The 23,454-nt window shown below is 39.8% G+C and overlaps 1 protein-coding gene across 3 annotated transcripts in view; it reads left to right on the forward strand.

Annotated features, from left to right (window-relative positions):
• Positions 1-3,331: 3,331 nt before the first annotated feature.
• The window catches only part of ldlrad3 (low density lipoprotein receptor class A domain containing 3), a 39,648-nt gene continuing 19,525 nt past the window's right edge, over positions 3,332-23,454 (forward strand). The window contains exons 1-3 of one of the 3 annotated variants that reach the window (XM_077597124.1): positions 3,332-4,001; positions 4,079-4,141; positions 10,823-10,969. In XM_077597124.1, the coding sequence (XP_077453250.1) occupies positions 4,126-4,141; positions 10,823-10,969 (163 nt within the window). In that variant the 5' untranslated portion in view covers positions 3,332-4,001; positions 4,079-4,125. Of the gene's footprint in view, positions 4,031-4,078; positions 4,142-8,845; positions 8,990-10,822; positions 10,970-23,454 lie in introns of those variants that run through there. The other 2 variants (XM_077597123.1, XM_077597125.1) reach the window with 2 other exon arrangements.

Consider the following 23,454-nt stretch of genomic DNA (forward strand, 5'->3'; position numbering starts at 1 on the left):
CTTGTTTTTGTTTTGTTTTGGTTCAAGGCATAGTCTGATATTCATTATCTTCCTCCGCATCCATTTGCTTGTCCTCTGGCTTGCATACACATTCTCCTTCCTTGCTGCTTTGCCAGTGTTTTTCTTTTTTTTTCTACTATACTCACCCACACAGGTTCTCTTCGTGCAACTTCTGTTTAACGTGCCAAATGTGCAGTGTGCATCTGAGGCTCAATTGGCAAAATTCTACTAGGTTGTCTTACCTTCAATTCCTATGTGATTTCGCAATATAGCCTCAAAATTTGGGATTCTCCTGATTTAGTCTAAATGGAGTAGCGCTTGCCTGTTCACTGAAAAATGCATACAACAGTTGTGTATAAATATTGACTTATCAATTTATGTATGCTATATAGCCTAACACTTGCTTGTGTGATTCTGTAGACCAAGGGTGTCAGACTCGGGTTGGTTCGCGGGCCGCTTTAACGTCAACTTGATTTCACGTGGGCCGGACCATTTTAGAAATAATATTTAGATTTTTTTTTTTATAAATGGATTAAAAGAACTGGATTAAAAGCCCTGAATATTCATTTTTTATAGATCTAAAACAATGTTTATTTTAGCTTTTTTTAAATATATTTTTAGATTTTACAAAATGATTTTTGAACTAAAAACACAGAAAAAATTGATTAAAAAAATGAAAATTATTGATTTAAAAGGGGGAAAATCAGGAAATTTAACATACATCTATACTCTTCATTTTAATTTGATCCTAAAACGGAAAGTCGGCACTCATGATTTACTTTCCCGGGCCACACAAAATGATGCGGCGGGTCAGATTTGGCCCCCGGGCCGCCACTTTGACACGTGCTGTAGACCCTCATGATATGATCACAATCCATTTCACAGCAAAGCTGAATGTGCTTGAATTATAAATGGATTTTCTCCATAAGAAACTGCCACAACGAGGAGGTGAACACACAGCTGGACTCAAAAGCATGAGGGTGGGCAAGAGGCAGTTTGAGGATCAAGGTTTATTGACCTGGAGGAGACAACCGGTCGATTCAAGGAAGCAACACAAAATCACCTGTTTCCAGAACGTGGACAGGCAAGAAACTCCAGAAGGCAGAGAAGGTCGTCATTGCTCAGCTTTTTGACCTCCCCATTGTAACTGAATGAACGAATAAATGAATACATGAATAAATAAATGATGATGATTGATTGATTGACTGATTGATTAGGGGAGACAATGCAGTGGAGAGTGGATAAAATCATTTTCAAAAAATAGTAACAATAATTTTGACCGACACCGCTCGGTCAACATTTCTAGTAATTTTGTGGCCTGTTTTTAGAACTCTTTGTGTCTACATGAATTTGTGCATCTAATGAATATTTTATAAATGTTAACAGATATCAGAACCTTTCCTATGTCACATTTAGTTTCAAGTGTAGCTTCGTTGGTCAGGTGAAAAAATAAGAATAGTTCCAGGAGCAAATATTGTACAGCTTGACAAATATCTGGTATTTTTTGTTATTTTCAGCAAGCTGCATATTACTAGTAACGGCTATGACATCAAATTGTTGATTGGTCTTAGTTGCACTTGTCAGTTGCTAGTAAGTGATGGTATTTTATTATTGTCATATCATCCGCAATCAAATTAATGTTTTGGATTAACAGGTTCAAGCACAATTGTTATACTTGTTGTTTTTTTTTTTTTTTTTTTTTTTTTGTCAGCTATGCTTCATTTTGTGCCGTGACAGATCAGAATCCTATGCATTTCCTGCAAGTGGCAGATTCGCCTCACAACGATGCCATTCCATGACTATGTAGGAAGCAAATATGGCTGAGTGCATGAGCTGTCATGGCATCTTGAACACAAAGTTCCAGTAAGCTTTTTGCAGTTTCTGCTCAAATCATCAGTTATAAATAGTGCTGCTGGATGCATTTTTCAGCATGTCTTTAGTTTTCTTTTTCTTCAGCTAACCTAAGATTTTATACTTTGATTTCGGATTGAAAGTTTTTGCATTTGAAATATTTTGCTTTATTCCAAGTCATCTCCCTTACTTTGCCACTTGTCATTTGGGGTTGTGTTTAGGGTTGTTATTTTCCATCATTAAAATATTTATGTCTGTCAACCAGATACATTTTGACAGTAATTCCAGAACATGCTATCTGCACCTATTTGAAAGTATACTGAAATTATGAAACCCTTTTCCAATGCTCTGAAAAAGGCACCCTTGCAGATAACCCCTGGATTACTTCACTTTTTTACAAACCTCACCTGCTGTATCCTCGTGAGTCTGTTTGCCCTGTAGGTTAGCCAGCAGAAGCAATCAGACAGGTCTTCAATTCTGGGGGTGGGGTGGTCGGCTATACAAAAAACATCTTAATGGCATGACATGGCCATTCCTGGGATTTTGAGACTGCCTGAGTCTGGGTTGATAAAGCATCAGCATTAAAGGAATAAAGTGAGCTGGAGAAGTCTGATATCAGAGCCATGCCTCCAGGTGAGCACACTATCAAATGAAGCTGTTTGTTTGAAGCTGGGCTTCCTGCCTGCACATGGCTGGCTTCAGTGATAAAGGGGGAGGCTTTAATAGGCAGGCTCTCCTTTTTTGCCTGTCCATTTTATTCTGTTTCTCCATTGGTCACTGTAACTTCTGAAGAATGAATACACTTAACAATCATACCATAAGGTGCACCTGCATGAATAATGATTAAATCCAAGTATTATTATTAATAAAATAATAATAATAACAAACCTTATATGAAAAACAAGACACTGCATATTCACAATTTGTGGTCCGCAAAATCCTCTTTTCTCAAATTTATGGGGGTGAGTACATGAGTTAGTTTGTCAGGGTAAAATTTTCCCTGGCCTGATGTGTAGTGGTTCACTCGCCAAGTGCATTTTTTGTCATTTCACATATGGACGTATCGACGTTCGTCGCTGACTTTTTTACCGGGGAAATGATACTCCGGGCCCGGTTCTGATGTCTAAAAAGCTCCAGTATTTGTATTTAATCAATAAATGCTGTTTTCGGCTGGATTTTGCCCCATTTTCGGGCAATGTTTGCCCATACGCCATTGACGTTCATCGCTGTTTTTTCCCGGGAAAATCGCCCCCCTGGCCTGGTTTTAATGTCTGAAAAGCTCCAGTATTTGTATTTAATCATGAAATTCTGCTAGGAAGTGGATTTTACCCCATTTTGTGCATCGATTTATTGATTATTTTTTATGTGTCGCAGCTCTAGCTGCAGTAGAGGTTTTATTGACATAACAGTTTTTGAGGGTTGGATTGATACGTTGAAGGCGCTACGAGAAAATGCACCCACCGCCACTGGGAAAATGAATGAATGTATTAGTGTATCTCAAGCCACAAGACTGAATACATTAATTTACTTCTCCATCGGTCCCATTGAAAATTTCTAGACAAACATTCATTCATTTTCTGAACCATTTTATCCTTATTAGGGTTGCAGGGGGGCCCAGTCAGGTTCCTCGCCCCGGCTATGCTTCGATTTGTCCCGCCACTGGTTGATCAAAATCCATCCCATGTATTGGTCCTATATGAACGTGTTCAATAAAGTTCAATAAAGCTGTTTGCTTCTCTGTAGTTAAGAAAAAAAGCACATTTCGGAGAGGTCGCAGCCCGAACCGTAGCTCTTTACAATCACTATCCCGTCGGGCCATGCTTTACAGCCGGCTTTCTGTCTCCGCCTCCATCTCTCAACAACAACACAGCCTCGTCCCCAGCCTGCCAGCCTCTGCCCCGTCCACGTTCCGCCTGCCCCCCGCTGCCGAACCCGGACGCCATTACATCAAATCAACGCCAACTTCTCCAAGAAATGCAGAAAATGTTTCCCTTAATTCGACCGCTGGTAAAGTAGTTCCACTTCTAAAGTCCAACAGGCGCGACTAAGCGTCGCCGAGGAAGTTTTTCCTTCCCCCCGCCCCTCGTCCGATTTTGGCCCCGCGGTGGAGCCAGATCTGCGGGGAAAGCTGCGCGTATGATGTTGATCTGGTACATTCTACTTGGCTCGAAAACAGTAGGTAAGTTTTAGATAGAAACGTAGAGCACTAACTCATAATGTCTGTCAGATGCACAGGAGGTCGCAGGGAGTTTAGAGGAGTGGTCGTCGTGGTGAATGGATCCAACTACAGGCTAGTTTGGCTGGTTGAAAAACTTTCATTTCTCTCGATAAAATGTGCATTTTGTAACACATTGTTGAGGGAATCCTGTGGCTTCGTCTCGGAATAATCCGTTTCCTCCCCCTTGAAACTTCCGTCCATGCTTTCCATCCTTCCTGTGAGTGTACAGCGCCGGCGAGAGGAGCTTGTTTAGCGGCGAGCAGACTGAAACCCTTCCCCAGCCGGGCCATGACAGCCGGGCCTTGCAGACCTAACAGAGGTGGCGTCACTTAGGCTTCATAACGGGACACTTGGTACTTGAGTCATCGACTCGATTTTTGTTGTTGTCTCAAAATTTTCCTAAAATAAATGTTAAATCCTGGCGGCCCATTGGATGAGTGGTTAGTGCGTTGGCATCACAGCTCTGGGGTCCTGGGTTCAAGTCCAGGTTGATCCACCTGTGTGAAGTTTTCATGTTCTCCCAGGGCCCCCGTGGATTTCCTCTGGGTACTCCAGTTTCCTCCCACATTCCAAAAACATGCATGGTAGGCTGATTGGGCCTATAAATTGTATACTTCTTCTGCCCTGTGATTGGCTGGCCACCGATTCAGGGCGTCCCTCTGGCCCAGAGACAGTTAGGATTGGCTCTGGCACCCCCTGCGACCCTAATGAGGATAAAGAGGTTCAGAAAATGAGATATTTTATATTGTTGTTCCTTATAAAGTAAGGTAACATTGTTACTTTCATGATTGAATAATGAGGAAAGTATTTTTTCACTTATTCACAGAAGTTTGAAGTTTCAAATTTGAAAGAAAAAAGATGTGATAGTTATCGTAATAATTAACGATATTGACGTCGTCTAAGTTTTTTTTTTGTAGCAGGATAAGAATTTTTGTCAACAGTGAGAAATATTTTTGACGGCATAAGATGTAAGATAATTGAGAGGCAGTTTTAAAAAAACATTCTAAGTATGGACACTATTTTTTCCATATATTGTTGTTCCTGCCTAGTGACAGCTGGTCCTCCTGCTGTCCCCATCTGTAGTCATTTGCTGTTTTGTTGTTGTCTCAAAGACACCATTGCAGGCACTTATCTGCTGACAGTCTATTTTAGACTGCTGTTTAGGCATCGCATCGGATGCCGTACTATGCATGTTAAGATGAGATTCCCAAAATGTAACAACTATATAATGTAGAGCTGGGAAATATACTCAAAGTCCCTTTTCCACCCTAAAATCCAATTTTCAATTTTAATACTTTTTTGCTTTGTAAAAACACCCAAAAGAAATGACAATGATTTTGTCAAAGCATTCCTACAATGGCGATATTAAAAGCTTAAATTTTTAGCACAAGTGGCCCCTTAGTATTTTTCACACGATATGTAAAGTTAGCGGATCAATATAATGTGAACGTCTTTTTAACTTAAATGTCATGGAAATGGGATGTGCGCAGCATTTATGTTCTGAGCGGCTTGCAACCACAGTTGGCCATTATTCTCCCAGATTTTAGAGGGTAAATAGGGACAGGCATCGTCAATTCTCAGCTGCTTTATGTCAGGCCCATTCAATAATCATAATATTTACAGTCAATGGAGCGTGTAAACTGAAATAGCTATAGATTGCTCAATTTTCATAGAGCTTGGTTTATTGTCAAAGATGGATCAATTTTACTGCAAATTACAGAATATTATTTTTTTTATATCAAAAGCCAGGTGTAATAATTGCCTAATTTATACGATCAGCTATGAACCAAGCCGTTTGTAACGGTACTCTGACGTTTCGTCGAAAGACGTTTGGTCCCCGGAAGTTTGGTCCCCGGACGTTTGGTCGACCGGACGTTTGGTTGACCGGATGTTTGGTAGAACGGACGTTTGGTAGAACGGACGTTTCGGCGTCGGGTTGTTACTGTTGAAACCAGCTCTCAAAATTATAATCATGAGAGAGAGAGTGAGTTTAATATCTAAATATCTAATATCAAAATATCAACAGTAAACTCTCATAATTTGACAGCGAGCGAACCCGGCGACCAAACGTCCGTTCTACCAAACGTCCGTTCTACCAAACGTCCGTTCTACCAAACGTCCGTTCTGCCAAACGTCCGGTTGACCAAACGTCCAAAATAAGTGTTTACTTCATTGGAAGTTTATTTCTTACTTAATATTGTGTCATTCTGACACAGAAACCGCCCTGCCACGCTGAATACCTTCTGCCCTCAGTGGTAAACCTTTGATAGTGGAAACGGACAACATATTTAGGGTATTGTAGGGAAATGTTATTCTATGTTACGTGACACGTACTGGACATTACCTTGGCATGTTAGTGAAGATTGATGGTCCCTGGAGCGTTTCCTCTCACACCTGGATCAAGTTATCAGTCATCTCCTGGACAATCTGTGGTGCAATCCGGTAGAAGCGGAAACAATGATTTATGATGTCCGATAGGTGCTAGATTGGATTCCAGTTTCATCAATAGCCTTTGTTATCCAGGACACACTCTTCTTACATGAGCAATTGTCTTGCACTAAACCAACTGCACCAACATACGTCTTGCTATTGCTATTGATTTAAGATAAATATATGTTTTACAACTGCTTCTTCCACACTGGATTCTTCTGAAATAGTAATTATCTACAATTTTTTAGTTGGTCCTCCGTGCAGACAACGCAGGCACGGAGAAGCTCAGTCGCGCCCAATTTATAGATAGACATGTCGTTCATTCAAATATTGTTGAACTTTTTTTTTCTTGACCGTTTGCATTGGATCTTGAGTACTTGGAAACACTAATCAACATTTTGCGGATCGTGAGTTTGTCTCCCGTATCGTTTCATCAAATGCTCCTTTGGTAGGTCCCCCATAGTTTTTTTTTTCTTTTATGAGTGAATTGACTTTATTTTGTAAATCCACAATCGCAAATCCTTGATTTGGAATGGGAGTTTGGGGACTATAACCCTGACCGTATGGACGCATTATGGGAATCATAATGGTTAGTGGGCAGACTATGGCTATCAGAATCTGATGTCGCTTTTTTGAAATTTTTGCGCAAACTAAACATGCAGTTTAATCGCAGAAACAAGACTTTTTTTTAAACTTAGCGAGTTAAACACCAATGTTCTTATGTAAACAAAAGATTTAATAGTGGGAGTTGAAATATATTGTAATAATTTTAAATGTTTGCTTTTATGGCTAAAATGAATACTACATTTATTTTGCGGCCAAAATTACAATTGATTTACTTGGCGAGACAAATTCATCATTGACACAAAATATTTTTTTCCTGTTTGTCAGTGTTCAACAATGACAATGTTCTATGCTGCATTGAGCGAGTATCCAGACCCGGCTCTAAAAAAAAAAGACAAGAGAGAGGCGGACAATCAATATTTTCGGAGGGGCACACCATATTTCATCTACTACTTAAGCATTAATGTCAGCTCCCTTGCAACTCGCACTGTATCGAAATATTATTTTGAAAAAATGCAAGCATCTATACCAGAAACTGCTAAATGCCTGTACTTCCCCAGAGAAAAGGTGCGATGAGAAACTGCAGGACTGGTCTTTGAGCTTTTATGTAGCGAGGTCAGTACGTGACCATGTAGTGCTACTCTTCCTCAAACTTTACATTTCCGTGAAGCTGCTGTAAAATACAGTCGATTTCACTGACGTCGATGTTCTCGTTTTCAAGGCAGAAGGGTCCCGTTACTCCATTATTCTACTTAGCTACTGTTGCTTGCTCTGCCAGCATAAATGTTAACTGGTCTGAGTGTTTCCTTCAGTGCTGTGGCTCCTAGAAGTGGATCTGTGTGGTGATACCCTGCAAACAAACAAAAACATTCTTATATTGATTCTATTTATTTATGTATTTATATATTTTCTAATTTAACCATCAACTCTGTATTTTTGCCAAGCTGAGCCCGTTTGACTGAAACCTTAAGCACCCCTTACATCTTTACATGTAATTGGCTAAGTGGCCTTCTTTGATCAGTTGGATAATTGGACTGATTGACATCAGGATAGCTGGGATTTAGTGAAAATAAGTAATCATTCCGAAAAAAAAACCAAATCAAAACCTAAATAACATCAATAGAAAGTTGTGCTTTTAGTTCCGGGTGTGCACGGTCCCTAAAAGCCCACCCATTTTGCTGAGGATTTGCTATCAGCACAATAGTAGTTTTCATAAACCTGTCTGATTTAGCATCGCTGGAACATTGTTGCCATTCCATTTGAGTAGCAACAAATTAATCAATAAATAAAAGCCATATAAAAGAGTAGAAATGAGAAAATCATTTGTCTACTTGAGGTGGGGAAATGCTTTGCAATTCTGTTCTATCCTAAATAGTATTTAATTTGCCTGCTGTTTGCATGCATTGCTTCCTTATTCTAAATCTGACCCTCATTAATGCCACACTTTGCCTGTGTGCCTTTGTAGAGTGTCTTTGATTAAATCCAGTTTTACACATGCGCTTACTACTTTACTGCAGGCTCCAGTAAGCTTAGAAAACATAATGGAGAAATTTCTACATTTGTGCATGCAGACACAAATACTGTCCTAGGGGCAGCGGAAACAAATACTGTCCTCTGGGAGGGGTCTGGTCTAACTTGCTTTGTGTTTTTCACAGTGGCATTCTCTGTCGGTTCAACTCCGCTGAGGACCCAGTAAACATTTGTCATTATTTAGTCATGTTCCTGGTGTGTTTTTCTTTCCTGTGGATTACTCATTCAAGGACCATTGCACAACAATTTTGTTTTTACTCACTGGGTTCACATTTCGTCTTCCATAAAATAGCTGCATATTTTATTTTATTTACAGGTCACTCAATTGAAAAATTAGAATAATTACTAACTCATTTAATCCATTTTGGGATTCTTGTATGGTTGCAGCTTGAAAAGGTCAGTCTCACACAAAATCTTTTTTATCATTGAAAATGATAGAAATAGTAACAATACAAAAATGTAGACTAATGATATTCATTTGATAAATGATAGCAAGTTACTATTTAGAGCAAGGGTGTCAGACTCGGGTTGGTTCGCGGGCCGCTTTAACGTCAACTTGATTTCATGTGGGGTGGACAATTTTATATATAATATTTAGATTTTTTTTAATAAATGGATTAAAAGCCCTGAAAATTCAGTTTTTTATAGATCTAAAACAATGTTTATTTTAGCTTTTTTTTTACATATTTTTAGATTTTACAAAATGATTTTTGAACTAAAACACAGAAAAAATGGATTAAAAATTACAATTATTCATTTAAAAGGGGAAAAATCAGGAAATTTAATATACATCTATACTCTTCATTTTAATTTGATCCTAAAACAGAAAGTCGGCACTCATGAATTACTTTCCCGGGCCACACAAAATGATGCACCGGGCCTGATTTGGCCCCCGGGCCGCCACTTTGATACGTGATTTAGAGGAAAAAGAATCACTGATCCAAAAAATAGGTCCCGGACATGTGCTCTGACACTTGCTGATGGCATTCGACAAAATGCCATGTGCTGTACACAAAGCTAGGAAAGAAGGACTTAATTAGATGACATGTTGTTTACTATTATTTCTATTGCAGTAGTCAGTATTCCCCTATAAGCATTTAATTGTTCTCCTTTATTAAGATCAGTGGTGATCTTCATTTTTACCCTAATTGTAAAGTTCTTACAGCCTCGTTAACTTTTTTGACATCGGAAATTAGGTTGCTCAGGTTTGCCACGTGACAGAGACGTTCAACATGGGTCTGAAAGTTAGTGCTATGGTTAACTTTCCAATGTTCAAAGCTCATGAGACCAAAATGATTTTTTTTGTTGGCACTCTCTTTAACACACGATACACAAATATTCCTCTGCGGTTTCTCTTACACACTCCAATTATCTTGATGCCTTTGAAATAGCTGTCCCTTTCTATCCGTTTAGAATGGTTAGGCTGTTAGGGTAAAAGAAAAAGTTTATTTTTTGCTGATGAAATTGTAACTACACCTAATATTTGGGCTGTAATTTGATTAGCTGTTGTTCCCCTGGTGTGTAATTTAAGAAAACATTTTTTACAGGCAGTATTTTCAGAGTAAGTATTTAATTGAACACTCCAAATCAGAAGTGTCCACACTTTTTGCCTTGCGAGCTATCTTTCAAGTGACCAATCAAAAGTACACTGTACCTAAATTTATACTGTACCTGCAACAGGTACTCAGGTGTGATGTATACATTCTTGATGTTACTCTCCAAAAAGTCTTTCTGTTGCACATTTCTGCAAATAGACTATGTGATGCCAGTAGGTCACTAATCGCGTCAAGGCCCAAATCTCTTGGCAGTGGGCGATTCCTGAGTCGTTTAAGTGCAACGAAGTGGGCCAGTCGTAAAACCCATTTTCAACAGAGCAGCATAACACTATCCCCTGGTCAGTGTGACACTCATTATTGCTTGCACTGTGGTGTCTGATCTCAGCTAAAAGGCCATGTTTCACATTTATGCCCATTAAGCACGGTAAAATGCCCCAGTATATTTGTGCCAATATACTTGGAGAATAAATATGTGCCTTGCTGCCAACAATTGTCAGGAATGTCTTCTGATGTATCTTTTCTACTAATGTCGCAATTTTCAAAGAATATTTTCAAAGGAAAAGGATTAATAACTGTGATTTCTTTGATGACTATAGCACAAATGCCAATCAAATCTACCATGTTTCTTTCTGGAGGTGTATTCAATTTCAGTCTCTTGTGTCTACTTTTTTAGAGAGCCAGTTGCTTCCAGGGAATAACTTCACCACTGAGTGCAATATCCCTGGAAATTTCATGTGTGGAGATGGGAAGTGTGTCCCTGGAGGATGGCAATGTGATGGGTTGCCCGATTGCTTTGACAAGAGTGATGAAAAAGGCTGCCGTAAGACCATTTTATTTGATCGTGGTTTTGTCTATGCTGTTTATCATCTGAGTAATTATTAATTATTTTGCTTGCATGTTTTTTTATTTTACCACATTTAAAAATGTTGTTATTGGACTACTGTGCCAATGTAAAAAAAAGGGTGTCAGACTCGGGTTGGTTCGCGGGCCACTTTAACGTCAATTTGATTTCACGTGGGCCGAACCATTTTAGATATAGTATTTAGATTTTTTTTAATAAATGGATTAAAACAACTGGATTAAAAGCCCTGAATATTCAGTTTTTTATACATCTAAAACAATGTTTATTTGAGCTTTTTTAAAATATATTTTTAGATTTTACAAAATGATTTTTGAACTAAAAACACAGAAAAAAATGATTAAAAAAATACAATTATTGATTTAAAAGGGGGAAAATCAGGAAATTTAATATACATCTATACTCTTCATTTTAATTTGATCCTAAAACAGAAAGTCGGCACTCACGATTTATTTTCCCGGGCCACACAAAATGATGCGGCGGGCCAGATTTGGCCCCCGGGCCGCCACTTTGACACGTGTCATAAACAAAACCATGGTTCAGTTTAATCAGGCTGCCCAGTAACAGTGGTCAGAAATGAAATAATAGGCATCTCCCCATTGATTAGTGCATTGTTTCCCAACCATTGTGCCGTAAGCGATGGTCGGGTGTGCCGCGGTGAAATCACAAGTCATATATTGTAATATTCTGAAAGATAATTTTAATATTTCTAGATTAAAACTTTTATTTTTAAAACTATTACGAGGTTAAAATCAAAATATGACAAACATCAAATCAGATTGTCGTATCACTAAATTCTAAATGTGATAGTATGAGATTTTTGGTGTTTTTTCAGAGGGTTGGAACTAATTAATTTGTTTTTAATTCATTTCAATCTGAAACGTTCGCTCGAGTTACGAGAAACTCGACATACGATCTCAGTCCCGGAACGGATTAAGATCATATGTCGAGGTACCACTATAGTGCTATTGTAATGTTTACAGCCTGTGTATTGTGATTGTATGCTCTTACTGTATTTGTTTTCACTTTTCATGTTCCACCAACAGACCAAGAATGTTATTTATAATTTTTTTAATTCTTGACTAAGCAACTGAAGTCTTGAAATGAGCTTTCTCTAATCAGCACTTAAAGAGAAAGACTTGAACTACATATACTGCTTATACTTTGTTTAATTTTTTAAAGAGATGAATTTAAAATGTATTTACCGTAATTACTCGAATATAACCGCGCACTCGAAAATAACACGCAGGTAATTTTGGGCCAAAAAAATCTGGAAAAACGCAGTACTCGAATATAGTGCGCACCTAAAATTTCCCGCTGACGAAAATCAGAAATCTTACCTTTTTTTCTTCGTTTCACGATTGTTTTGTTCAAAACCGGATAGAGAAATCTTCAGGTACGAGCGTGTCGGTGGAGTTATGCGTTTGAATTTTAGGACAATAGATGATACACAGAGTGGACAAACATATCATGTAGACATGTTATGTTGCAATACCTTTTAGACTTCCTTGAACATTGACTACATTTCAATTGACAATACCATGTTTTAATTCAAATATCTATTGTCATTCTCAAACAAGAAAAAGAACATACAAATTGAATAAATAAATGATTTGAAGATATGCACAATGGAAAAGACTATCACATGTAACAAGGGAATGTACTGCCACCCGCTGGACATATTTCTAAATACAAGTACGTACTACACTACAATGTAGTATTCTACTTTCCAGCTTATTAATGCAGGATTGTGATGTTTGTGAGGCTTGACGATCTTTAATATGCGTGTATTTTGAATTCAAAGTTGGAAATTGCACAATGTCCGTGGGTCAAAGTGAGTTTGACAATGCTTTTTTCGATCGAAAATTTGTAATTTATTTTAGTTATTGATTATAACACGCACCCCCAACTATTGGAATTAATTATATAGCAAAAATATGCGTGTTATATTCGAGTAATTACGGTAATTGTAATTTAATCCCATTGATATTGGGAAGCGACATAATGTTTATAGCATTGATGGATTGCCAAAGAGTAATATTTTTATTTTTATCCGGAAAACCATTTGAGCTGCAGAAAAAAAAATATAGCAGTGCATTAGGATGTGGTATAGCCAGCTTTCCCTTTTAGAGTATATCATCCACAAATACACATCCTGACCTTGCTTTGAAAAATTGCATACGTTACACCTTTTTTCCCTTGGAGTGATGCAGTTCTTGGATTCATTGGAAAATAATTCCACTGCACTCGTGTCTTTTGTAAATATTGTAAATTCCGTAAAATATTTTCCTGTGCAATACTTTTCTTATCATCTGCATGTCTTTTGATGCAAATATCTTGTATAATATTTTACAATATCTATTAGGTCAACTGCTGTTAATAGTCTAGTGGGAGTTACCATCTATAGGGACAAAGCCAGATTTCTTGTCAAATCTGGTAGGTGGGGCTTCTATCCTAAAAGTAACAGTTTTACTCTCATTATTTATTAGTTATATCATGTTCTCCTTTGTTGGAGTTGCAGTTTGGTTTTTTTACAAATACGTAGATGTTTTTTTTCCACATTTCTATGCTTGAATTAGATGTTACAATGATTCCTCACAGTCTTCTCCATTTGGTGTTGTAGCACCTCACCACACCAGATGGACTCGCAATGTGTTTTTGATACCATTGTATGGCAACATGCTCTGTGATCGGCTGGCCACCAAATTAGGGTTTCCCCTGTCTCTGCCCCAAAATCAGCTGGGATAGGCTCCAGCACCCCCCGTGAGCCTTGTGAGGATAAGCAGTCCAGAAAATGAATGATGTATGGCAACATTCAATTTGATAAACACTGTCTTACCCACTTGAAAGGGATATTCTTTCTTATTGTTTCATGTTTTTCCATATATGGGATTTGGGGTTTTTCCTTTACTTTAGGGGGTTCAGATCAGACGATATTGTCATTTTTTTGTTAACTGTGGGTTTGTGAAGCCCTTTGAGACATTTACGTGATTAAGGGCTATATACATATAATTAAAATTGACTACCCTGCTTGCTAATGTTCCTGTGTGGGCCTTCAAAGGAAATTGTGAAAAAAAAACAAGAACTTTTTTTAGACCAACCGCAGGGAAGTCTTAGAAACTTACTTGTTTTGTTCTTGTTCTTCTTCATGGGGAGGCAAAAACTAAAATTTCTACTCCTCTGTGATTGTAACAGGCACTCTCTTTATTTCTATATATTAAGAATTGATATACATTGCTGCTTAGAGCCAGACCTTTTAGTTTCAGGGTTGATTAATTAGATTAATAATTGTGTCATTAAAAAAGCGAAGCTTCTGCTATTCGTGATGGATCACAATAACATTTGGTAGGTGTCGTGTACAGATGAATATGCATCACTTCTCATAAACTGAGTTTTAATTGTTTGTCTGAGAGCTGATTAATTCCATTCATTAATTGCAGCTTTATTGTTGCCTGTTGGTTCCAAACTAAGCAGCCGATGGAATGCGTGCTTTGCGGTTACTTTTACCAACTCTTGGTATATGCAACTTTTAGGAAACAAGCCAGGGAGCGGGAGTGGTTCATTTTGCATGCAGTATTTGCTTATAAATCCTTTAACTGCATTAACCACAGTAAATGTTTCAGCTTCACTCTCACAACATTTTGCCATGCACTATCAATATCTATATTTTACAGAATCTTCAAACAGAATTTTAAAGCCCCATCAATACCATTACTCACTGTCCCAAATGACAGAGAGAGAGAAAATAGATTCTGACAGAGGAGTGAAGAAGTAAAGCTGACTGAGCCGACTGGGCCTCCGAGCCAGGATTAGCCTCTTTGCCCTTGTCTGGGCTGGGCATGAGCAGGCAAAAGGGGACAAATGAAAATCATAGACAGCTAGAGTGAATAGGCTCACTCATAATGCAATGAAAGGAGAAAAATGTGACACAAATGCCTTTGATTTGAGACTTACATAAAAAGAGTTCACATTTCACAGAAAGTGATGTTCTGAACTAGAATATTTGCACACATTTGGCAGAACAATGGTATTTTGCTGAGTTTTTAGCATGTCCTCCTCACAGTTCTGATATACAAGGTGTTTCTTTTTAATAAATTGTTGTTTGAGTTTGATTTAGGCAGCCCGGCGCATGAGTGGTTAGCGCATCGGCCTCACAGTGAAGGACATGGGTTCAAATCCAGGTTGGTCCACCTGTGTGGAGTTTGTATGTTCTCCCCAGGCCTGCGTGAGTTTTCTCCAGGTACTCCGGTTTCCTCCCACCTTCCAAAGACATGCATGGTAGGCTGATTGGACGCTCTAAATTGCCCCTAGGTAAGTATGAGCGTGAATGGTTGTTTGTCTCCTTGTGCCCTGTAATTGGCTGGCCACCAATTCAGGGTGTCCACTGCCTCTGGCTCGAAGTCAGTTGTGATAGGCTCCAGGACCCCCGTGACCTTAGTGAGGATAGCGGTTCAGAAAATGAGATGAGATGTGTTTGACTTATTTAATCACGGACAGTGCATATTAATGGACATATTCATATTCCTGTTCATGAACATTGATTGATTGAATGCTTTTATTGTCATTATATAAGCATAATGAGATTTAAATTTATATGTAAATATGTATGTATGTATGTAAGATGTAAGAGTGTCGCCGAGGGCTGATTTCCATCTTTAATCCCTTGTGTCCTGTAGCTTGGCAGGCAACCAATTAAGAGGGTGGACCGCCTAATGCCTATAGTTTCGTGGGATAAAGATAAATCAAGAAATACATTTGCGGGACCAACACTGTTTGGCTCAGATAATAAATTAAGTAGAGTTTGAGCATTCTCATCACAGCCATAAACTGCACACTTAATGGACAACAAGGAATGTAAATACTACATAACTATTTCTCTTCCAACTAATATTTATTTTTCCACTCATTAAATGAGTAGAACAACAAACCCTCAAGAAAATGCATTTATATAATGGCCCGACTGATTTTCACATTGAATGGGTTTCTGCAATACAAGCCGTGCTGGTATCGGGCAAAAGGGGAGCAGCATACCCAGGAGCAGGAGGGAGGCTTCTTGGACTGAGCTGTGGAGCGGCTTCTTGAGCTTGGCTGTGGGCCGGCGGGCGCCGGAAGCAGCCGGCCGTGTCGTCGGCCACGATATGCAGTCACCACCCAGGAAATACCGATGCCCTGGCCCACTTCCTTAAAAGCGGCTCGGGTCCAATCGAGTTTAGTGACTCAGTACAGTTGAAGCATAGCGGCTAAGCCAACTTGTGCTCAGCTGAGTTAAGACTTCGACTTGGTTGTGACCGAGAACAGCACCGGCTGTGACTTGTACCTGGAGATAGACCAGCGGGGCCTGGTGGCCGTAGCGCAGGGACACTTCAAAATCTGGAAATGCTGCTTACTCACAGTGCGCCACCAGTCAGATTTGTTTCATGAAGTTTTTTTGGACATAAACACCAGTGTGTTTTGGACATAAACACAAGATTTTCATACTAGTAAAATGTAAAATTTATTCAATACATTCTATCTATAATAAAGTCTTATGTCATGGGTAATCTCATTCAGGGAATGATTTTTTTTAGGTCAAGTACATTTTCAGTTCTATCCTATTGCCATTCTCTTCCTTGTCTGCTACCCTGGAGAGATAATAAAAGACGGAGAGTTTGGGTTTTTTTTTTTGGGAGGTGCTTAAACAGACTTATTTGGCCAATTAATACTCTTCAATATTTTTTTACTGGCTGCATTGGTTATTGATACTTCAGTGCATCGCCACAATGAGGTGCAAATTGAATTAACTCTATTGGATTGCAAAGAAATGTGTTATTGGTCTGTACAGTAATAACGCAGCGATTTGCCCATTGAGTTCACCTGTCGTTTCCCCGCCCATGACATATCTCCTGCTTGCTGTCTCTTATGTGACCCAGGTGTTTCTGACTGTCTCGTCAATCCATGTCTGTCTATTTAAAGTCTATGTATTTGTTGGTCCTTGTTGGATCGTTTCTTTTGTCAACCTATGTTTGCGTGTGCTCACCCCCATGTCCCCGTGTCCTTCCCGTCAAGGTTTGGTTTGGTGCTTTGGTTGTTAAGTCCTTGTTATTTTTTAGATCTTTGCAAGTTATTAAAGTTTTCTTACTGCACCTTAACTCACCGTTTCGGCCTGCTTCCCTGCATTTGGTTCCTACCACTTCCCCCATACACTGCGGTTGTAACAGCACCAGGCGGGGTACACCCTGAATCGGTGGCCAGCAAATCACAGGGGAGAAAGAGATGGACAACCAATCACACTCCCACTCATACCTAGGGGCAAAATTTGAGTTTTCAACCTGCCTACCCTTTTTGGATGTGGGAGGAAACCGGCAGTGGCGGTCGGTGCATTTTCTGGTAGCGCCTTCAACGTATCAATCCAACCCTCAAAAACTATTTTATGGCTATAAAACCTCTACTGCAGCTACAGCTGCGACACACAAAAAATAATCAATAAATTAATGCACAAAAATGGGGTAAAATCCACTTCCTAGCAGCATTTCATGATTAATGAGCTTTTCAGACATTAAAACCAGGCCAGGGGGGTGATTTTCCCGGGAAAAGACAGCGATGAACGTCAATGGCGTACGGGCAAACATTGCCTGAAAATAGGGTAAAATCCAGCCGAAAACAGCATTTATTGATTAAATACAAATACTGGAGCTTTTTAGACATGAGAACCGGGCCCAGAGTATCATTTCCCCGGTAAAAAGACAGCGATGAATGTCGATACGTCCATACGTGAAATGACAAAAAATGCACTAAAATTAGGTAAAATCCACTTCCTAGCATCATTTATTGATTGAATACAAATACTGGAGCTTTTGAGACATTACAACCAGGCCAGGGGGGTTATTTTTCCTGGGAAAAGACAGCGATGGACGTCAATAGCGAAATGCTAAAAATTAAACTGGGGTAAAATGGGGTAAAATCCACTTCCTAGCAGCATTTTGTGATTAAATACAAACACTGGAGCTTAAATACAAACACTGGAGCTTTTCAGATATGAGAACCGGGCCCACAATTGAAATATTATTTAGGAATATAGCCATATTATCCTCACCAAAAATTCTTTTTAACTGTACACAATATCCATCCTCCTTTCTTTCTTCCTTCTTTCCTATCGCCATCGAAGCTAATGATGAGAGTCGAGCCTGTCCTGTCATATTTCCGGCATAGTCCGTTTTGAAAATGGCTTTAAATCAACACAACAATATATTTGATGGTGCAGCTAAGTTAGCACACTGAAAGTGGCGCGCACATACCAACTTCCTGGCTGTAACAGGCTTGCTAGCTTCAGAGTTGACCGCCCTTTCTTAATGATGTACATTTTTTTCTGGAAAAGTCCGTCTGGAAAATAGCTTTGTGAGAGAAATCTGCAACAGAATCCATTTGTTTTTGGCTCTGTCGGCCATTGTGGGTGGAGTTTGCGATCTCTGGCTGCCTCACTATGGCTTTGGCCCTCCTACTAGCCAATCATAGTTGGTGAAAGCAATGACGTATCCAAGGCAGCAAAATGCTAACGCCTATGAAAAATCATTGTGGGGTTGCCAACTCGAAATCTGCTTGGTTAAAAGCAACAGTCTTGTTTAATGCAGCAGACCCCGCAGAACTGATTGTGAAGGCTTTGAGGCAGATCTGATCTGGCAACAAATAATGGCTGAAATGTGATTAGTTAAATGCTTCAATATGAAAACACATCTGGAAGCAGTGCAACCAGGGGGAAAAGCAATGAAAGTAAGCTAACAGACCATTTGGAATAATAAGTATTGATGGACAAAATATAATATGATTCAGATATTTCTTAGGCCAGCAGAGAAGGCCTTGAATGCCCTGACGGTCCGCCACTGGAAACCGAAGTATCTGGAGAAAACCCATGCCGGGGAGAACATGCAAACTCCACACAGGATTGAACCCATGACCCCAGATCTGTGAAGCCGATGTGCTTAAAACTCACTCACTGGGCCGTCCTAGTAGCACATCAGTGCTTGTTAGACTATATTCAATACACAGTATTTTTTCAACCTGAGAAAATGCTCCTGACCCTCTTGCTAGCCCCCTGCATCAGACACCATTTTGATTGATTTTCCTCACTCACCAGTTTTGAGCAATGTCTGAGAAATCTTTTAAATCCTGTTTCACTCAACCTCTGTGCTCTTTTCTTTTGTGTAGTCTCTTCAGTCACTTAACAGCATCCCTCTTTCCCCCTCAATCAATCACACATGCCTAGCACAACAAAGCCTACCAGCATCAAACAATCTCTTGGGGAGTTAAGGCAAGAATGAAGAGAAGAACTGAATACAGGTGCATATTGGAGAAGGGCAAAACACAAAAGTACACAAGTACAGTGGCAGATTCCACATGCTATGAATTTTAAATCTTTATAGGAGAAGGAAAAGGCACAAAAGAGCAGGCAAAAAGTAGTGATCAGGTTCATGTCAGCTTAAGTTGATGTTCTCCCTGGCCTGAATGCAAATGGTTTGTTGAAAACTTTGAAAAGGAACATTAGATATAACATTTAAAAAGTACCCCCCTCTCACCTCCATTTTTTTCTTTTGGCATGTACACTATTTTACTTATAGCATAGTACGTAGTTCCAATTAAACATGTTGTATAGTCTATATATGATGTTTACAGTAGCAGCTAAAAACATATGCATGCGTGGGTGCACAGTCGAATAGTCGAATGCAGGTTGATAGTGTTGCCGCAAGGTTTAATCTTACCCCCACTCACTTACTTTTTTCCCAGTGTGAAATTGGTATGTATATGTATATCATCCAGCTAGTTGTTACTCTATAATTCTATCCAGTATTCTGCTTTTAATAATTTTACCACAGAAAACAGCTAAGTTTTGCTGCACCAATCAACACCCATACTAACTTTGGAACTTGTCCAACAGCTTGTTCTCTTAGAGAAAACTACTTTGATAGAGCGAGGGGAAAAAGAACATTTGGCAGTGATATAGAAAGTGATTAAACGACTAATGAGACGGGAAAAAGATAAAAATATGCAAGTATACATTGCAAGATTTTTCTAGATTTTGTAAAAGATACTGTAGGTGCTAGGTTACCTTCACATGATTAACAATTGATGATTGTGTTTTTCCATGTCACATAGAAGCTGCTTAGTGCTTGCTTTAATAATACCTGTCCTCTTCTAAATCCCACTCAGTTTTCAGTAGAGGGCCTTGCATCCTCTAATCCAGTGGTCCCCCAACTTTTTCCTGTGAGGGCCACATAACTTTTCCCTTCTCTGATGGGGGGCCGGTGTCAGTTTGTAACAGAAAAAGTGTGACGATCGTAGGGGACCAAATAACCCTTTCCAGGTTCTTTACAGAAAAAAAGTCAGGAAACAAATAATAACACTATTAATGAAATAAATAATAACTAAATAACCCTCTCTGAGTTCTTCACAGAAAAAAATGGAAATAAATAACATTATTTATGAAATAAATAATAACTAAATAACTCTCTGGGTTCTTCATAGAAAAAAAGCCATGGAACATTAACTTTCTGTTGTGCCATGCACAATCTTAACAGATAAAAGTTCAGCTCAGTTGTCAGAGCAGAATCTCTCTGACACATATGAGCAGTCTCTTAAAGTTCTTGTGTTTCTTCCTTATAATCCTTTTGTAGGTTCCAATAGGGTTGTAGACACCGCTGTTTGCAGCTCTCTCATCAACTTCCCTGTGAAAAACACAAAGGAAGCAGGTTGAGAAACTGAACTAAGTGAAACCGCACCTACACAGCACAATACATTTCACTACCAGTATGGTTGTAAAGATGGATTTTATCCCAGTAGATTTTATTATGATTATATTTGTTTATGCTCAGAATGACTCATGGACAAAGTTGCGCTTTTTAACTTGTTCCAAAAGCAGCGCTAATTTCACCTCAAATGCTTTTATGTGTGAATACATGTCGCAAATGAGTTTCCCTTCGAAATTTGTTAATTTCGGGTAGAAGCTCGTAAAAACGCCTCAAAACTCTGCCCCGGCTCAGCCATCGGACCTCTGTGTAGTACAGCACATCTCCATGCGTAGACTCCAGTTCAGACAGGAATTCTTGGAACTGCCTGTGTTAAAGTCCCTTTGCCCTGATGAAGTTTATGCACGACACCACAACCTTCATTACAGAATCCCACGTCAACACTTTGCAGCACAGTGCTTGCTGGTGAATTAGGCAGTGGACTCGTAGCGGGGCGGCGCCTTTTTTCCAACTCCTGGTTCATGCGTCCTATTAGGCCGCGAGTTTCACCCACCATGCTAGGAGCCCCGTCAGTCGTGATGCTAGCTAGCTTTGACCAGTCCAGGTCCAACTTCTCCATGGTTTGTCACACTTTGTCAAAAATATCCTCTCCCGTTGTGGTCCCTTTGAGACTTTGGAGGGCTGCCAGATCCTCGCATATCTCAAAGTTTGTGCTAACTCCACAAATAAAAATGAGCAGTTGTGCTGTGTCTTGCACGTCCGTGCTTTCGTCCAGTGCTAATGAAAAAAAGTCAAATTCTTTCGTCTTCTGCTGCAGCTGGGCATATACATTACTCCCGATTTCTTCAACGCGTCTGGTGATTGTACTCGCCGACAGACTTACGGCATTAAATGCATCTATCTTCTCGGGACACACCTCCTCCACGACAGCATCCATACATTTCTTAACAAACTTTCCGTCAGTGAAAGGCTTACCGTTGCTTGCTATCAGTTTAGCAACCCGAAAGCTGGCCCGAACGGTTGCCTGGTTCAGTTGAGCTTGGCGTACAAATGTATTCTGCTGAGATAGTAGTCCACTTTTTAGCTTTGAGAGTTTGTCTGCTCGTATTTGGCCTTGCACGCTATCGTACTTGTCTTTGTGACGGGATTCATAGTGCCGGCGAAGATTGTATTCTTTGAATACTGCCACCGTCTCCTGACAGATGAGACAAACAGCCTTTTCTTTGCATTGAACAAAAAAATAATCGTTTGTCCACTCCAGGTTAAATACCCTGCATTCTGAATCAATTTTTCTCTTAACTAACTTTTTCGCCATTATTCCGTTCTTGAACAGGTTCAGATTGCACAGTTTTTATATGCTTGAATAGCATCGCAATAGCGATGGTCCCAGGGCTCCGCCCTCACCTGTGATCGTCCAGATGTCTCGCTAACACTGTGCTCGCGCATGCAACGGTGGACGTGCCCGCGTGCATCAAAGGGAAACACTCCCCGCGTGTGTCACCAAAGAAGCAATGCGAAGCCCCGCTTCACTGGGATGATTTGTGGGCTCAGCAGGGGTGCGATGAACCAAACACAAGATTAAAACGTCCCAGTCTTCAAGGCCAAATAGGAAAAAAATCCGATAGCGTCTCTGGTATTGTTCAGAGGGCCGGTCCAAATGTGCCGGCGGGCCGTAACCGGCCCGCGGGCCGTAGTTTGGTGACCCCTGCTCTAATGCATCTAAGTCAGTGGTCCCCAAACTATTCCAGAAAGGGCCGCAGTGGGTGCAGGTTTTCGTTCCAACCGGTAAGAGGAAACCTTTCCACCAATGTGGTATCCTAGAAGTGCAATCAGTGGATTGCAGTCAGGTGCTTCTTTTTTTCAGCAGAAACCTCATTGGTTAAACTGTTTGTGTTGGATCGGTTGGAACAAAAACCTGCACCCACAGCTGCCCTCCAGGACCGGTTTGGAGACCTCTGATCTAAGTACATACACTCCATCCTATTGCTGTCCTTCCCACCCAGAAATTTCCCTTCATGAGCTTGCCCTTGATGTGACTTTTGAGTTAATTGGGAACACAAACACTGGGTCAGATATATCTTGCTACTAGTGGTAATGAGGATGTAGATGAGGCAGGAAGCAAAGAAGGGCGCTCGCAGCTTTAACGTTATTATCATCACCGACAAAATTCTAGCCATGTATTGTTTAGAATGCATCACAATGTAGTTTATGAAAGAGATAAAGAAAACAAATATAATTTAGGAAAATCATTTAAAATTTTGTATACAAGTAAATTTAGTCTCTATCCCTAATGTTCCTTTATCTACTTTAGGTTAGAGCCATATCTTTGTTTGTCCCTGGACGCAAATAGGCATGATATTCCATGCCTATTTAGCTTTAGGTGGTTATACTTGGTGGGCTGTCCAGGTAAACAAAGGCTTCCCAGATTAGATACAGATTGGACTCGAGCCCAGCTCTGTCTCTTGTTCTGTGGAATACTTTTCATCTTGGAAATAGCCCCCCCACTGTTGCTGTACACATCCCTCCTACTTTGCCAAATATATTTGTGCTTGTTCAAAGAGCCTATAACTCTGCCCACAAGATTGTTGTTTACTGAAATTATTAAATCCCTGGCTTTTCAGATTAGGCAATATAACATATTACAATAGAACACTCATTCATTTTCCGTACTGCAAATCCTCACAAGGGTCGCGAGGGTGCTGGAGCCTCTCCCATCTAATTGAGGACAGT

This window comes from Stigmatopora argus, chromosome 3 (assembly GCF_051989625.1).
Source record: "Stigmatopora argus isolate UIUO_Sarg chromosome 3, RoL_Sarg_1.0, whole genome shotgun sequence".
Classification (NCBI taxonomy): domain Eukaryota; kingdom Metazoa; phylum Chordata; class Actinopteri; order Syngnathiformes; family Syngnathidae; genus Stigmatopora; species Stigmatopora argus.